The sequence below is a fragment of the Agelaius tricolor genome, unplaced genomic scaffold (genome assembly GCF_023055355.1).
Source record: "Agelaius tricolor isolate 1412-34295 unplaced genomic scaffold, bAgeTri1.0.p SCAF_16, whole genome shotgun sequence".
Lineage (NCBI taxonomy): Eukaryota > Metazoa > Chordata > Aves > Passeriformes > Icteridae > Agelaius > Agelaius tricolor.
The window spans coordinates 18,419,246-18,436,720 of record NW_027269276.1 but is presented as its reverse complement, the minus strand read 5'-3'; the positions used below and the strand labels follow the sequence as shown (position 1 = coordinate 18,436,720).

The 17,475-nt window shown below is 58.3% G+C and overlaps 2 protein-coding genes across 7 annotated transcripts; both read right to left on the bottom strand.

The window, feature by feature from the left end:
- Positions 1 to 16: 16 nt before the first annotated feature.
- SNX22 (sorting nexin 22) lies at positions 17 to 4,957 on the bottom strand. Of its 6 annotated transcripts, none has more exons than XM_071441978.1 (6): positions 4,500 to 4,957; positions 1,115 to 1,198; positions 922 to 1,026; positions 721 to 815; positions 514 to 619; positions 17 to 403 (listed from the first exon to the last, which is right to left on the bottom strand). In XM_071441978.1, exons 1-6 carry the CDS (start codon positions 4,569 to 4,571, stop codon positions 287 to 289), a joined length of 579 nt encoding a protein of 192 aa, XP_071298079.1. In that variant the 5' UTR covers positions 4,572 to 4,957; the 3' UTR covers positions 17 to 286. The 6 variants fall into 6 exon arrangements, with proteins under 6 accessions (XP_071298079.1, XP_071298078.1, XP_071298077.1 ...); XM_071441977.1 differs by having other exon boundaries at positions 514 to 587; positions 4,500 to 4,944; XM_071441976.1 differs by having other exon boundaries at positions 514 to 590; positions 4,500 to 4,828.
- A 209-nt stretch (positions 4,958 to 5,166) lies between these two features.
- Positions 5,167 to 17,151, bottom strand: SNX1 (sorting nexin 1). The gene is made up of 15 exons (XM_071441972.1): positions 16,976 to 17,151; positions 13,911 to 14,013; positions 12,942 to 13,075; positions 12,385 to 12,451; positions 11,279 to 11,322; positions 10,197 to 10,338; positions 9,645 to 9,723; positions 9,321 to 9,396; positions 8,542 to 8,655; positions 8,322 to 8,415; positions 7,205 to 7,410; positions 6,490 to 6,633; positions 6,060 to 6,140; positions 5,705 to 5,776; positions 5,167 to 5,579 (listed from the first exon to the last, which is right to left on the bottom strand). The coding sequence occupies exons 1-15, from the start codon at positions 17,105 to 17,107 to the stop codon at positions 5,529 to 5,531; spliced, it is 1,539 nt and encodes a 512-aa protein (XP_071298073.1). The 5' UTR covers positions 17,108 to 17,151; the 3' UTR covers positions 5,167 to 5,528.
- Positions 17,152 to 17,475: the final 324 nt, after the last annotated feature.

Here is a 17,475-nt window from a genome sequence, read left to right as displayed (position 1 = left end):
TTCCACAGCACAGCACTTTGCCAGTCAGTCAAATCCAGGAGATTTATTGCACCAAAGCCTGGATGCAGAGAGGTTTTCCAGCACCATTCAGCATCCAAAGGCTCATACTGCAAGCCCACAACAGCAGGGGGGAAGGCAGAGCTCCTGCTCTGCCAACAAAGGCACTTTGCATGGTGGTGGCAGAGCGGTTCCCAACATCCCTTTGCCTTCTCCCAGCAGGGGAGTGAGTTTCACCTCAAGGATCCTTTCTCTCAGCACTGCATCCCTGGGTGCTGGGTGGAACTCATCATTCCAGAGGCTGGGGATGCTGCCAGGCTGGGACACGGCTCAGGGGGAGGTAGAGGCCCTGCAGGACCCCGCTGAGGACGGTGTTGGGGAGCAGCTCTGCAGGGAAACGGGGGTGCTGAAACAGCTGGCTCCCTCCTGGGCCCCGTTAAAGGAGAAGCACCTTTGTAGGGCCCAGAGGAGCCTCCTGGAGGTTTTGGAGCCCTGCTCCACAGCCCTACTCCTTACCAGGGCCGCGTGGCCGCATGTAGGGATCCAAGCAGAAGCCGACAATGGGGCGCTGGGGGGGCAGGACTCTGGTGCTGCTGTGGGAGAGGGGACACCAGTCCTCAGCCTGTCACCACCATCCCCAACCCCAGGTACTCGTTAGGAGTGCCTAACATGGGGCAGGGCCGTGTGGGATAACCCTGGTGCCAGCAGAACTCATCTACTCACGGGGGGCTGCTGGCCTTGGGGCTCTGCTGGCACCGCGGCACCTTCAGGAAGTCCAGGATGTCCTGGGGCAGCTCCTTGTTGTGGTACAGCACACCCTGCAATGCTCCAGGGGGGTCAGCACCCCAATAACCCCCTCCCTAACCCACCACCGTGTGTTCTTCACCCCTAAAACCCAGCCTGAACCTGCTGTACATGCCTCACCTGCAGGTAAACCTCCAGGGCCTGCCGGCGCTGCTCCAGCGCTTTGGGCATCCAGTTGGGGACGTGGCGTGGGGGGAAGTCGGGCACCTTGCAGGTCTTCTTGATCTGAGGAAGGTGTGGGGGGATCAGGGCAGGCTGGAGAGGGTGAGGCCAGGCCTCCCACGTCCCCTCCTGCAGAGCCGGGGGCTCTCACCCGCTTGTGCAGCGCCTGGAACTCGCTGTAGCGCTTGGTCACCGTGTGCCGCCGGCCATTGCACAGCACCTCCACCCGGAACAGCTGCAGGGGGACAGACAGAATGATCCTTGTCAGCCCCAGCCTCACCATCATCACTGTTCTCACCATCCCTCATCATCCTCGTCAGCCCCAGCTTCACCATGTTCATTGTTCTCACTGTCTTCATCACCCTCACCATCCTCACCATCCTCATCAGCCCCAGCATCACCATCATCACTGTTCTCACCATCCCTCATCATCCTCGTCAGCCCCAGCCTCACCATGTTCATTGTTCTCACTGTCTTCATCACCTTCACCATCCCTCATCATCCTCATCCTCCTCATCAGCCCGAGCCTCACCATGCATGTTGTTCTGTCTTCATCACCCTCACCATCCTCATCAGCTCCAGCCTCATCATCTTCAGCACTCTCAGCACCCTCACCATCCCCGTTGTTCTCACCATCTTCATCACCCTCACTATACCTCATTATCTTCATCAGCTCCAGCCTTATCATCTTCACCTTTCTCATCATCCTCACCATTCTCACCAGCCGAAGCCTCAGCACCCTCACCATCCTTATCACCCTCACCATCTTCATCATGCTCATCACACTCATCAGCCTCCCAGAGGAGGCAGGGGCCCCTAACTCACACACCTGTGGAGAGCATGTGGGACACTCCACCCCTACTTCTCTAGGACAGGCAGAGACCCCCAACCTCCAGGGCAGACCCCCAACACCCCCACAGCCAATGGGGGCACCATGGGACCAGGCAGGACCCCCACAAGCAGATGGAACACAATTCTCCCCTCCCAAGGGGAGCACAGCAAGGTGTGACAGCCCAACCCCCACCAAACCCTGCCAGGCAGAGACCCTGGGGCTGGCAGGGACCCCCAACACCTTGGGGTGTGCAGGGACACCAGGAAGGGACAGGTGGGGACATCAAACCAATGGGACAGAGGGAGACAACCCTTTTTTCCCCAAGGCAGGTAAGGTTCCCTACCTAGGGATAGTCATGGATCTCCACCCTCCTAGGGAAGGCAGAGAACCCCTTCTTTCCCCCATGCCAAGGGGGAAAGCTCCACTCCCCCAGCTCCAGTCCCCAGGGCCAGTGGGGATCCCACAGGCCAGGGCCAGCCCCTTCTTTCAAGGGTGGGCCCCTGAGAACAGACAGGCATCTCCATCCCACAGGGACCCCCCAGGCCAAGGTAGAAGGGCAGAGGACCCACCTCAGACCCATCTCAGAAAGGAACCCTGTGGGGGCCTCTGCCCAGCACCTCCTGGGCCAGGGACCCCATCCCCTCCCCTTCAAGAGCTTTGTGTCCCCCTTCCCAGAAAGGGATCCATGAGGACAGCTGGGGACCTGTCCTCCTCAGGGTAATGATCCCACCTGCCCCTCTCTCCCCCTGCCTCCTCACTCACTGCACAGTTGGGACCCCTGGGAACCCCCCGAGCTCTTGGAGCATGTGGGGACACCCCAGTGGGCACATTAAGAGCCCCACACCCTCCACAACGCAGGGCAAGCAGGTACCCTCACACCCAGGGCAGAGGGGGCACCCAGAGACAGACAGACAGACAGGGACCCCAACACCAACAGCCTGGAGTGTCTGGCAGGGACCCCTTAGGGCACTTGGATCCTGCACTCCTGGGGGAAGGACACAGCCCCATCCTGGGTGCACAGGGACATGACAAGGACCCCTGGGAACCAAGGAGACACCCTGACCAGTGATGCCCCTTCCCCACCCCTCCCAGGGGTACAGGATCACTGCCTGTCCCTCCCTCTCACCCCAGCAGGGATCCTCGGGATGCAGGCAGGGACAGACACACCTGGGCACTTGGGGACACCAGGGCAGGAGCTTGGGGACATCCCAGCCCCAAGGCAGATGTGGGATACACATCCCTAGGGCAGGTGGGAGTATCCAGGGATAGACAGGGACCCCAGAACCCTCTGGGGTCAGAGGGGATCCCCAGGGTAAAGGAACAGCCCCTGGGCCAAGTGGGGTTCCCCAGTTACACCTGGGTCCCTCAGTCCCTGACTCACATGGAGATACCCTCCCTGGGCAGGAGGGGACACCGTGGGAGCAACAAGATCCCCAGAACAGGACCCTGGGGTGGGCAGGAAGAGCCTCCAAGCCCTGGGGCAAGTGGAGGCACCCCTGGGATGTGGGGACCCCTGGGGCCAAGGCAGGACCCTGCACCCCGGGGCGAGAGGGAAGCTGCGGGACAGACAGACACATTCCTGACTTCCAGAAGGTGCAGGGGGCAGAAGGTGCCCCCGGCAGGGCCCCAGGGCAGGCAGAGACCCCTGGGGCAGGTGGGCACCACCCAGGGGCACTTGAGGACTCCACCTCTTGAGGCTGGGAGACTTCAGGGTGGCCTGGGGGAACGAGGGGACCTCCAGTCCCAGAGCAGGGGGGGCATCCCGGGGAAAGAAGGGAACCCCCAGCCATGGGGGCTACAGGGACCTCTCCCCTTTCAAAGGTGAAGGGTCTGTGCTGCCCCCGGCTGGGACCCTGCAGGGACAGGCTGAGACCTCCAGCCCCGTGGTCCTCCCCAGGCCAAAATAATCTCACCTTGCCCACTTCCCCCATCCCCTCCTTCAAGGGCAAAGGGTCCCCATCAGCAGAGGCCCCTGTGGGGATCCCCGCCCGGACCCCCCGGGTCAGGGGTCCCGTTGTGGCTGCCGGGGACACGCCCCGGGGTGTCTGGGGTCCTCCAAGCCTACAGGGACACCCCGACCCCAGGGGCAGAGGGTAGCGCTCAGGGACGAACAGGACACGGGGGAGATGGGACAGGAGAGCCCTCCAGCCCCTGGCTTAGGGTGGAAGCACCGCCGGGCAGGGAGAGAGCCCTGGGCAGAGGCAGAAACCCGCAAACCCCGCAGCCAGCGGGGACAGCGGAACGCAGGGTCCCACACCCACAGAGCAGAGACAGAGACACCTCCAGGAGCAGAGGGCACCCCCAGAGCAGGGACAGACACCCCCTTTCAAAGGCAGGGGTTCTGTGTCCGCCACCGGCAGGGAGGCCCCAGGGACATGCAGCGACCTCCATTCCCAGGGCACGTGGAAGACTCCTGGGGCAGAGAGCGACAAATCCGCCCGGGAGCAGAGGGTGACACCCCGTGGGAACTCGGGGACCTCCAGTGCGAGGGAGGGACCCCCCGGAGCAGGGAGAAAGGGGAAAGGCAGGGACCCGCACTCCCGGGAGGGGCGGGGGACACCTGGGGATGAGCGGCGACCCCCAGCTCCCGGGGCAGGAGGAGACGCCCTCACCCACCCTCACCCACCCTCAGCCGCGTTCCCTGCGGGCACAGCCGAGCCCCAGCCCCGGCAGGGCCCCGAGCCCCGCTCGCCCCGTCCCTCACCGTGTGCGCCCGCTCGGGGCTGCGCGCTGCCGCCGCCGGGGGCTCCGCCGCGGGGATGGACACGGCGATCATGGCCCGGGGCACGGCGGGACCGGCCCCGAGCGGGGCCCGGAGCGGGGCCGGGGCCGCGCAGGGACCGCCCCGAGCGCACACGGCGGGGTCACGGCCCCCGGGCAGCCCGGGGGGATGCGGCGGGCCCAGGGCAGCACAGGAACGGAGCCGCGGAGGCGCCGCAGGGAGCCGGGTTCCAGGGATAAGGGGAAAGGAAAGAGGGAAGTCAGCCCGAGCTGCCTTTTCGCTTTTTGAACGGGTATCGGTTTTGATAAAAGCACACACGCGAGGCTGGGACGGGGGGGGAAGGAGCAAACCCGGGTAAGGGGGGGGGGGGGGTAGGAGCAGCACAGCCCTGAGAGCTCCATTGTGGATTCCTGGGAATGCCACAAAGTGGGATCGCTGGAGAGCCCCGCTGAGCTCAGATCCTAAAAACGGCTCCCAGCGGAGGAAAGGCAGAGAGCCAAAGCCTAATCAAGAGCGGGGACAGGTGGCCAGAGCAGCGTCCAAGGTCACCTCTGTCCCGTCACAACACGGGGGAGGCTCTGCTGCCACCCTCGGCCTCCAGGGATGCACCCTTACCCCTCCCCATCCCACCCCAAACACCCAGAGCCTGTTTGCCCTGATAGAAGTTTTATTACAGAACTTTAATGGCACTGCAGGAGTAAGATAATTCATTAGAGCCTTAAAACCCAGCCTGAAAAATAGATATTTGCCAGATCTCATTAACCCCTTGGCTGCGGGTCTGGTCTGGAAGCAGGAAACTAGTTTCTCTTCAGTAAGAAAATATATGTTGCTAAATGAAAAATATACAGTTAGAAGAGTTACTGGCTCACAAGCTGTTCTTCTGGGGGTGACACCTCTACCAGCTCCAGCATGTGGAACGAGGGGTCGCTCACGTGGAAAAGAGGAGGAGGTATAGTGTATATAAAAAAAAAAAAAAAAAAGGCAAAATTCAGGTTTGTTTGCTCAGTCCAATTAAGAAATGGCCTTGGCTTCAGGCAGGAACGCTTCCCAGTACTTCACCAGCTGCAGGGAGGAGAGGGAGAGAGTCAGGAACCTTAAGAATGGAGCTGCAGTGCAGGGGGGCAGGCTTGAGAGATTCACAAGCACGGCCTGAATTTGGACATAAAACCACATCAGGGAGCACTCACCTGCTGCTGAGAGTTCAATAACGTCTCAAGGTATTTCGTGACGTGGTTTCTGAAGTCCTTAGATTTCTCTTTCTGCAAGAGATGGGCATGAGGCTGGAGCAACCACTAAAACCCTCCAGAGTCTGGGAGGGGGAAGGAGAAACCAGCAGGATTTTCCTGTTCCTCCTGGGGCCCCGTGAGGAGAGCAGCACATGGGCCACAGAGGATCTTGGCCCACCCAGCTTCATTTTAAGATTCCCTGTGGGGAAGCCCCCTCAGCAAGACCCCAGCTCACACACGTTGGGATTCAGGGATGCTGCTGTGCCAGGAGGAGGGGCAGGAGCCCGGGTCAGTGCCAAGGGCTGCCCCCACGTACCTCAAAGCGGATCACCTCCTTGCGGATGACGGCAGAAATGCGCTCAAAGTCCCTCTCGTACTGCGTCACCCGGGACTCCCACTGCAGAGACAGCAAGGGCACCTTGGGCACAGCAGAAAGAGCTCCTGCCCCCTCTCCATGGGGCTCTGGAGCCACCACTGTGCATGTGAGAGGTGCTGCTGGAGCAGAGCTCGGCCCTTGGCACCACCTTGGCATGGAGGTCACAGGAGGCAGGAGCACCAGCAGCCCCTCCTGCAGCCTCACTCAAGGCTGGCTTGGCCCTTGGTGTAACCTGGCCACAGACACCTCTCCCTCCTGCTCAGGAGGTGCCCCCCAGCCCAGGAGGGTCCTTCCCCAGCCCAGGAGGTTCTGTCTGCACTGGAGCAGGGAGGGCAGGAGCAGAGCAGAGACCCCACGCTCCGTTCCCTACCTCCGAGATCTCATCCTTGGCCTGCTGCAGCTTGTCAGGTTTGTTTGCCCACAGCAGCCTGGCCTCCATCTCCCTCTTCTTCTGGAGCATGGTCTGGGCATCCTGCCACCGCTGCCAGGTCCTCATGCGCTGGTCAAAGGCTCCCTGGAGGGAAGGAGGGGCACAGCTCTCCTGACAAGGGGACACTGGAGGTCCTGGACCAAAGCTGAGCCAGAATACAGACTGGGTCCTGCCCTGGAGCATCCATAGCTCCTGTATGGACCAATGGACCAAGGATATGGTGGTCTGGCCTTTGGGGCAGGAAGGGGGCAGCCTGCTGGACTTGCTAGTCCCATGGGATTGCTTCTTCCCAGTGCACCAGGTGGGCTGTGTGGATTTGATGCCCAAGTTCAGGAGCACTCAGCATTCAGGCTCTGCCAGAGCAGGCACTTGGCAGGTCAGTTTTCACCCCCTGTATCACAGGTCACCAGCTCCCAGCTTCAGCCTTCACCTCTGGAAGGGCTGGGTCACCCACAAGCCATGAACTTGCTCCACATCCCCTCTGGAGAACAGCAGCACAGCCAGGCCTCACCTACAGCATCTTCCAACCTAACCAGGGCACACCTGCCCAGCCAGCCAGGTTTCCCTCTGCTCTGCCCTGTGCTTGAGTTTGAAGATCTCCTGGCATCCCTAAGCCTACAATGGGTACGAGGAGCAGGAGTAAAGGAATCCTTACCTTCACAACCGAGAGCAGGCGGATGTAGTCCCCCAGGAGCTCGGCCAGGAGGAAGAAGTCATTGTTGGCCTGTTCATGGTGCAGCTGCTCAATCTTCTCCTCCACCTCAGCCAGCTGGGACAGGGCCCGGGACAGGGCTGTGTTGTCCTCTGAGCTCCCCAGCATGGCCAGGCTCTTGGCAAACTGGGCTGTGTTCAATGCCAGCTCTGGGGAACGGGATGAGGGTCAGGAGAAGGGCCTGGCTGCACCAGGAGCTCCCCAGCAGAGGGTTCAGCCCTTGGAGCTGCCTTCCCACAGCTCCAGGGGATACCAGCTGGAAGGGCCAGCACTGCCTCAGTCAGAGCCAGCAGCTTCCAGCCATGAGGAAAAGGGAAGCAGGAAAGAGAAGGAAAAGGGAAGCAGCTGAGCGAGAGGACAGGCACAGCTTTGCAGAAGTCAGTGAAAAATGCAGAGGAAGGAAAACATCCCCACTCCCAGAGGTCAGCTCTGCTCAGGTTTGCTACAGCAGCATTCAGGCCCATGAGGACAGGCTGAGGGAATTAGGGTTGATCAGCCTGCAGAAGAGAAGGCTCCAGGCAGACCTCAGAGCCCTGCCAGGGCCTAACAGGGCCCCAGGAGAGCAGGAAAGGGACTGGAGACAAGGAATGGAGGGACAGGACAAAGGGAAATGGCTTCCCACTGCCAGAGCGCAGGGATAGATGGGATATTGGGGAAAAATTCTTCCCTGTGAGGGAACTGAGGCCCTGGCACAGGTTGCCCAGAGCAGCTGTGGCTGCCCCATCCCTGGAAGTGCCCAAGGCCAGGCTGGACAGGGCTTGGAGCAGGCTGGGACAGTGGAAGGTGTCCCTACCCATAGCAGGGGGTGGAACAAGATGGACTTTAAGGTTCCTTTAGCCCCCAAGCCATCCTGGAATTGTGTGATCCCACAGGACCCCGGTTCCCTTGCACACTGCCATCCCGAGCTTGTAGAGCTGCACACGAGAACTAGGGTGACCATTTCTGGTCTCCCAGGAGGAAAGGACAGAGAGTCCTTTACAGCACTGTCCCATCTCCTTGGAAGTGTCCCTGGGACCCCTGGTGACCCTCTCCAGGCCCAGCCCAGGTGTCCCTCTGTCACCTTTGCGGTGGTTCACCAGCGTCTCCACCACCGCGTGCAGCTTCCGCAGCCGCTGGTCCTCGCACTCCACCTCCTGCAGCTTCTCCTCAAACCACTGCAATGGGTAAATGCAGAGCTGATCCCCACAGGGGGGGCTTTCCCTGCACCCAGAGCTGGAGCTGGGAAGAGCACCCAGCTCTGGAGTGAGGACAGGGATGCCCAAGGGTGCCCCAACACTCACCATGTCCGATTCGTTCATCTTGATGGTCATTTTACTGACTGCATCCGTGGCTTTGTTGAACATCTTCATTATTCCTGCTCCACTCAAGGTCTGGGTTCCTACTGCTCTCGGGAGCTGGAAAGGAATGGAAAAGTTTGCTTTGCCATAGGAGATGGAGCCAGGCTGAGAGAGCTGGGGGTGTTCACCTGGAGAGGAGAAGGCTCCAGGGAGAGCCCAGAGCCCCACTGAGTGTCTAAAGGAGCTCCAGGAGAGCTGGAGAGGGACTCTGAACAAGGCCTGGAGTGACAGGACAAGAGGAAATGAGTTTCCACTACCAGAGGGCAGGGACAGATGGGATATTGTGAAGAAATTCTTCCCTGTGAGGGTGATGAGGCCCTGGCACAGGTTTCCCAGAGCAGCTGTGGCTCCCCCACCTCTGGAAGTGTCCAAGGCCAGTGGATGAGGCTTGGAGCAACCTGGGATAGCAGCAGGTGCTCCTGCCCATGGCAGGGGGTGGAATGAGCTGGGCTTTTAAAAGTCCCTTCCAGCCCAAGCCATTCCATGATCCTGTTTTGCCCATGAGGCACCTGCTGAGTGATCTCTCCCTGCCCTTTTGTTTGTTTTCTCCCAGCTGAGGGGATGGTGCAGCAGCTTTGGTGGGCACCTGGTGCCAGCAGCAGCTCCCACTCTTACATGGCTCTGCCACTTCCCACTGAGCCTTGGGGGCATCCTGCCTCATTAACTGCTCAAGGACCATTTCCTTCAGCACTTCCAAGGATTCCTCACTCCACCCTTCTGACCTCCTCCTTCTCCAAGAACTCCCTGACGTCCGGGTCCTGCAGCATGGTTGGATGGCTGACCACCCTCCGTAGGTACCTGTGGGAGGAACAACTCCAGGAGTTACTCTGGCTGTAGCAAATCCAGCTTTTGATTTTAAATCTGTCCATCACAGCTTGGTATTTACTCCAGAACAGCAGTTGGGGGGCTGGAAATCAGCCAACAACTGTTCTAATTCACCCAGCAGTTCTCCTGTCTTCCTGGGGAATTTGATGGTGCCACCATGAAGAGCAGAGGTCCTCTCTGAGGTCCCTCTCTCAGTCCAGGGACAGCTGATGGGGTCATACCTCTCTAGAGCAGCCCGACGTTTTTCTAGGAACTCTGCAGAGGAGGAATCTTCTTTCCCAACTTTCACTTTGGTCATGCCTAGCACAGAGGGAAGATGTGATTAATGAGCTGCTCCAAACTCTACACACAAGGTAAAGTGGTTTATTACAAGGTAAAGTGGTTTATTACAGACTACCAGGGTGACAGTGGAGGAGAGGAATCTTACAACAGGAATGAGACTTTGGAAATTTGAAATCTGCTCGTACCCAAGGAACTGGCACGCAGGAAAGAGGCAAAGCAATGGGCTGAACTCAAGTGAACAGCAATTCAGTGACATCATGGAGGTTTTACTCTTCACCAAGCAGGTGGGGAGGCACCTGTGAACTCCATCAAGGATTTAAGTCCAGAGCTCCAAGTATGGAGCCAGAGCTTTGTCTGTGCCACGGAACCCAGATTAATTTCCCTGTCAGCTCTGAGACTGCTGCAGGCCAGTCCTTGGGCACAGAGCTCCAGCAGAAGGGCTCAGGGAGCTGTGGAGTGGCAGCCCTGGTGCAGTGCAGCTCCTGACTCACCGATGAGGCTCTTCTCAGGCGGCGGAGGGACGATGAAGCCGTTCTGGGCGTGCTTCTCTGACAGCTTCTCATAGAGCCCCAGGAAGTCACTGAACCTCCTTTTCACTGAGAACTGCTTGCTCCTGAACATGGGCATGCTGGTCTGGGGAACACATGGCACTTGGGTCACACTCCCCCAGGAAAGCCTGGCCCTGCTGGCACCTCTGGGGTGAAGTGGGACAGCACCAGCTCTGCAAGATGTGAGCAGTGAGCAGAGCAAGTTTTGGCCCATTCCAAAGGGTTTCCATTCTTTCTCTCCCAGGTTTTCCATTGTTTCTCTCCCAACTGGGTTCTCCCTGGAGCCAGCAGCAGAATTAATGGCATTAAATAACAAACAGCTGTGGGCTGCTTAGTAAGCCCTGCCCACTGGCTAATCCCATCATCCCTGCTCCACACAGGAACAGGGACACACCCCTCAGGCCACCTAAAGACTACAGGGCCCACCAGTGCTTTGGACTGAGTTTGCAGAGCAGGAATTAAGGATAACAAAGCCTCTTGTCTCTTCTTCAGACCACAGGTTGCCTGTAGTCCAGCAGCCATGGTGCAGGCAGCTGCAGCAACTTTCCAGAGCCCAGAGCCAGACTCCAAAGCATTCCAGCAGCTGCATTTCTCATGGAAACTGAGGGGAATAGGTGCTGATGTGAATGCAACTACAGCAGCAGCTCTGCAGAGAATGCTGAGCTAGGTCAGCTCAATCTGATGCTGCCACTGGCACAGAACCTTCAGCAGCAGCCCCGGGCTCAGGGACTCTCCCAATGGATGTCATTCCTGCTGCTCCCTCCAGTGCTGAGCATCCCTCTCAGCCAAGGCTGCAAAGAGGGAACTGGCTGTGCAAATAAAGCCAGTCTCCTTTCAAACAGATTCCAACCCTATTCCTCTGCTGGGCTCATCCTTTGTGGATTATAACTCCTGAATCCACAGAACAAGGCTTTCAGGCCTCCTGTTTATTTAGGTCACTGCTGGCTTGGCTGAGGACACACAGTCCAGCTGCCTTTAAGCATGGAAAAATAATGGAAACTCAGACACGGAGGGGTTAGACATACCTGTGTTGACACTTTGTAGGCTACGTAGGCATTCATGCCATCCCCTAAGGAAAACAGAAAGGAGGTGTTGGGATCACAGCATCAGCACTTTCCACTATTCCCTGAACACAAAGCACAAGGCTCCTGACCTTTTCCTGCCTCAGTGATCCTGATTTTGGGTCTGATGGAGCTCTGGATCTTCCTGCAAACCCAGAGGCAGCATCCTGCTGCATGGCCCTGGACTCCTGCCCAGCAGCCACTTCCCAACCTGCTTCTGCCTCCCCACACTTCCTATGGGAGCCAGCACTGACAATTGGGCACTTGTTGGGCCAGCAACCTCTGGGCTGGCTCCACACATCTGCTCACACCCCAACAATTCAGGGGCTGTGGGGCACATGAAACAGTCCATTCACGGGATGCAAGTCAGCCTGGATGGGGCTGGATCCTGGAACACCACAGGCAGTTTGCTCCAGCTCACACAGAAATCCCCTTGTTCACCTGGCAGTTCATCTGAAGGGCATCTCCTCTGAGCTCCAGTGCTACCCTTAAGATACATCTGATTTACACCTCCCAGCTCCAGGGATCACAAGCCATGCAGTGGGAACACTCGTGGGGCTGCTCTGCTGCCTGGGATCTGATGTCCCCTTGGGTTTTCTGCACTCCAGGAACTTCCACATGGCTGCTCGTGACTCTCTGACCCCTCTTTCAATAGACAGAAACCCTCTTGCTTCTCATTTTGAAGCCAGAGTTGTTTCCCTGGCAAGCCCAGCTTCCAGGGAATGTGCCAGAGCATGGAACAATGCACTCAGTTTCAGGTTAAGGGAATTTTGCTTACCCCATGGCAGCTCCACACAGGGCAGTGCTGCCTGGAGGTCATGCCAAGTTGGTCACCACAGTGCCAGGCACCAAGAATCCCAAAAACCTGGCTCTGGGCTTTTCAGAACCTGCCTCTGCCTGGCTCATTCTCATCCTGGGCTTTGTGCAGCATCATTTCTTTAAGATGCCAGAGGAAGCCTTGGAAATGTTATTCAAGGCTCAGGTTTGTACTTAGAGAGAGCCCAGGGGCAGGAGCTGCAGGGCCCAGCCTGGCTCCCCCAGCCCTTTCCCCATGCAGAATTGTAACTCACCAACTTTCTCTGGGTCACTCACTCCCACAGTCAGGTCAAATTTGTCCTCCTGCTCCTCCTCCTCCAGCTGTTTGGAGAAAGCACAGAGGGACAGCAAGTCAAAACAGGAAACCAGGGTTTAACCCACCCCATCATGGTGAGCTTGTCCCCTGCAGTCTGGCCAGGTCTGTCCTATAATCCCTTCCAGCTCCTCCTTGTTGTGTCCAGGCAAGGATCCCAAACTGGGTTTGTTGTTCCTACCCCACTCTCTGCCCAGACTGATGCACAAACTGCTCTGCCCCAAGAAGAAACTGCAGAGCTCCCATTCACAGCTGGGACCCTCAGGACCAGATCCACCCCTGTGACAGCTCTGGAAGGAATCTGGACCTCCACAAGAGCAGGAATGCCACCAGGCTGAGCTGAGCCCCACTGCAGTGGTACCAGCCCCACTCTGATGGCCTGAGACACAAATCAGGGCATTCAATAAGGCAATTACATGTTAATTACATAATTTTAGATTCACGTTTACAACTGAGAAAACAGAGAGGTTCCTGCCAAAGACAGTTTGGAATTCTCACCTCCTCATAGCTCTTTGAAAGGTTTCTAGAAGAACTTGCTGCTACATCTAACGAGGGCAAAGGACTGGAGGGTTTGGCCACCTCCTTCTTCTGGTTGTTCTGAGTGTTGTCAAGGGACAGCTCCACAGTGGCATCTGTCAAAAGAAGTTTGCAAGGATCAGCCTCTCTCTCAGGGTTTCTGGAAAGGCAATTGCAATATTCTCTCATTTGTGGGATCCAGGAAGTAACAACAGCCTTAATGAGCAAAGAAATCCATGGGGAGGAACCCCTGTAAGCACTGGGAAGAGCCCAACAAAGCATTGTCACTGCAGTAGGAGCATTTGATCACTCCTGCTGGAGAGCACCATGTCAACCCAAGGAAGTTCTTATTCCAGAAGGAGCCAGGCATCACCTCTCACTGATCACCTCCTTGCTTGGGGAGCTGCACCCTGGAGCAGCTAAAGCCAAAGCAGATTGTACCTGGGAGGAAAGCTCCTTCCCAGGCCACCTCTCCACCTGGAAGATGTAAAAATTTCCACCTCTTAGCAGAATTATCCACAACTGACTCTCAGCCCAGCATGCCAGGGCTGGGGAATGTCTGACTCTCCCCATTTTCCCCTGCTGAGGGGGTTTGTGTTTCCTATTCCTTGGGAACAGCCAGGTCCCTACTAGAGGTGCTTCTTCCACTGGCTTGGAGCCAGGAGAAGGTGGAGAAGGAAAACCCTTTAACTCTGAGGAGACACTCACCCCCTCAGGGCTTAAGGCAACAAAAATCTCATTTTAATCCTCTTCAGCTCCCAAACAGTTTCTCCTGTGGCAGATTATCCTAGAGACCTGGCAGGGGCTGCTCCAACCTTCCTGAACACAACACCAGAGCAAACTCAAATATGTGTTTGAGATAAGGACTTATGATCTGCTTTTGGTTATGGGTATTTCAGGACTATCACTCCAGGCCTGGGGCTGAGAGAGGCCCAGCACACCCAGACTCACCTGCAAACAGGTCCTGGTCATCCTGCTCCACATGAACTCCGTTCTCTTTGGAGGAGCTGCTCACAGGGAGAGGAGGTTCCTCTTTCAGGGCCGGGGAGTTGCTCTGTGGGAGGATTAAAAGGTCAAAGACAGGTCACTACACTGAGGGATGGAGGAGCAAATATGCCACCCTCCTTGTCCACCACCCCGTGCCCTTCAGCGTCCCCCCCTTCTGCCACTTTTAAGGAGAGCACACCAAAGTGTCACAACAAACTCTGGAGCCACTTTCCACCCAGAAAGGACCATCCTGGCAGCTGGGAGCAGGCTTGGGGACAAGGGAACAGCCCACCTGAGAGCTTTTATGCCAACCAGTCCTCCCCACCAGAAGAGAGAGTTGCTCCAGCATTCCTGTTACAGATGCCTGCATCCCACACCATCCCTCATTTTGCAGGCAGGCAGATATCCCAAGGAAGAAGGGGACAGCAAGCACTGCTCTGTAGGTCCCAGCAGAGAACACAACAGGTCTTTGATGGGCAGTAAATGGAGTCTCTAATAGAGGCTCCAAAGCAGCAGCTCCTTGGCACTCTCTCCAGCAAGGCAGTGCCATGGGATCACGTTGCTCCTGCAGGAGTGAAGCTGTGCTGAGGCAGATTCTCTTTAAGGTGGTAAAAACAAAACAGCCACCAAAACACTCACTTGATGGCAAGAGCTCCTGTATTTTAAGATGTTTTCCTAGAGGAGGGATTGCTCCCAGCTTGGATCACAGCAGTTAAAGGCAGGAGCTATGTGTGTTAGTGATGGAGATTGGGAGCAGAGACCTCCATGCCCAACATCCCCCAGGCTCCTTCAGACTGGTGTCCAAGCCAACAAGAGGACTGGTGCCAGTGGTGCCCTATGAGGAAAGGGCTCACACAGCTCCTCTGCTCCCCCAGGAAATATTCAGGCTCATAAAGAAGCCCACTATGCATGGACAAAGTGGTTTTCTACTGCAACTGCTTCCCAGTTTGCCTTAAATTTAGTTCCTCAGTTCCTTTAGTTCCTCAGACGTGAAAGCACCACGCCCCGCTCCTACTTCTCCATCTGCTGCTGCAGAGGAGCTGTGGCCTGCTGAGATCAGCCCATACAGGACACTAGCCACGTCTGGGGTGGATTCAGCCTCCCCCAACATCCCCCTGTGCCAGCCTGACCCTCACCACAGGGAAACACAACTCCTGGGGAAGAGCTGATCCTTGGAGGCAGCGCTAGAAAGGGCTGTGCTCACACAGGGATCCAACCTCTGCCAACAGACAGGTGAGGTCCAGCTCTGCTTCTGCTCAGGTCTGACCCAAACTCTGCCCTGCTGGTTCCCAGGTGCTGCTGAGCCTCCTGAACACAGCAGCCAGGCAGATCTGCCTCCCCTGCTCCCCACAAAGTGTTTTCCTAACGTTCAAGGGCACAGACAAGCAAAGGCACCAGGTCACAAGAACAGCCCTGTGCTAGTTACAGCAGTGGCTTCCACAAACACCTGATAAGCTGCTGGGGCTCAGCAGCCTCCCCTCCCAGCACAGGAACGTGTGATTCCCATGAAATCCCACGGCACTCTGTGCTCACCCCTCTTGGTGGGCCACAGACCATCCAGCCACCTCCTGCATCCTCCAGTTCCTCACCAAAGGAAGCTCCTGGGAAGTTCCAGACCATCTCCATGACCTGGTGCCTGCCAGAGGTACCAGCACCTTCCTCTTGCAAGGCCCAGGGCTGGACTTTCCCAGGTCTCCAAACAAACCCAGCTGCTGCTTTGCCCAGAGCAGTGTGAGTTCCACCCTCACAAGGTCACAGTCTATCCACATTGCCCCAAATCTCCCTTTTTCCCTGCTGCAAAGCACAAGCACAGCTCACAGGCAGCAGGCAGGAGCTGCCCCAGAGCAGGGCAGACACAGCTCTGGCTTTGTGGCAGTGGCAGGAGAAGCTTGGCCAGGCCATTCCCAGCAGGTTCATTTGGTCATGGCCACAATCTCCTGCTCAAGGCCTCCCTAGGCAGGAAAACTGCAGAACATTCCTGGAGAACTTCCTGCCACAGACACCAACTCCTCCTGTGCCTCCAGCTGGATCTGGCAGGCTGGAAAAAGCCTGGGTGAGGTGGGCAGAGGTTCCCAGAGCTCAGGGAATCACCCCCAGAGCACTGCAGCCTCCAGGAAGGGCTTCTGTGGCCTCTCTAGCTGAGATCCTTGCTCCATGAAGATGCTGATCCCAAGGACCAGTGGCTGACTGGGGAAATTCAGCTTGGGAAAGCACCAGTCAGTTTGGTGCTTTCCTGCCTGCTGGTCCCTGCCTGAGCAAACGTGGGAAATGCCAGCAGGAGTCAATGCCAGCAGGAGCCTTCAGCAACCTGGATTTGCTGCACAGGAGACTGCTGGAGAGAAGGAAAGCTGCTGACCCCCTTCACACCTCCACCTTCAGCACAGATTTGTGCAGCAGCTCCTAGTTTGCTGAACCAGTACCACCAAAGGCTCCAAAACCCTCCTGCAGCCCAGCACGGAGCCCTGGTGAGCAGGGGACACTGGATGCCCCCTGTCACCTCACCACCCTCAATCTCAGACTGAAGGCACCATGGCAGCACCCTGTGGATGTGGAGGGGATCAGAGTTGATGATGCTGGGGGAGGCAGATGGAGCCTTTTCCCCCAGGGAAGCCTCACAGTGAAGAGGCTGAGCTGTGGCTGCCCCTGAGGGACCTTGAAGCCCACCTCGTCCCAGCCATGTTGTACCCATGGGTACAACACCTTCCACCAGAGCAGGCTGCTCCGCGCTCCACCCATCCCTCCCTGGGCAGGAGTTGTGCAGGATGGGAGAGGGAAGAGCCCGGGCACACGGGAGCGGCCGAGCACAAACCTTCCCTCGGTCCCGCAGCCACGGCAGCGCTGCGAGCCCCGCCCGGGCTCCCCCTGAGGCGACACGACACCAGAGGCATCGCCCTCCCGCTTTACTCGGAGGATTTGGGGCTGTTCCGCACAATTTTCACCAAGCCCGGAAGATGCCCCGGGCAACTCCTCGCAACGGGCCCGGCCCCGCAGCGCCCCCGGGGCGGTGCGCCGCCCGCGGCCGCACTCACGCTGCCGGTGAAGATGTCCTCGCCCTCCGAGTCGCTGTCGGGGGCGCCCAGCCCGCGGTGCTCGGGGAAGGGCGGCGGGCGGCGCTCGGCCGGGGAGGGCGAGCGGGACCCGCGGCTGCCGCCCGACGCCATCGCCGCCGCTTCCGCCCGCGCCCGCCCCGCCGGAAGCGCCCGCCACGCCTCAACCCGCGGGGCGGGGCCTCGGCTGCGGGCGGGCTGCGGATTGGGCAGCGTCCCCGTCCGCTCCGCCCCCGCCGGCAGCAACAGCCAATGGGCGCTGCCGCTGGCAGGCGGCGCGTCGTCACCATGGAAACGGGGGTGGCGGCAGTACCATTGTGGCGGCGGAGGGAGGAGGAGCGCGGGGAGCTCAGAGCGCCGTGTCCCCGCAGCGCCCCGGCTGAGGGACCGCGCCACCCCGACACTGAGCCCGTGTCCTCTCAGAGCCCGGGGAGTGCTCCCGTATCGCCCAGAACACAACAGGCTGAGCCCCTCCCCCCAAC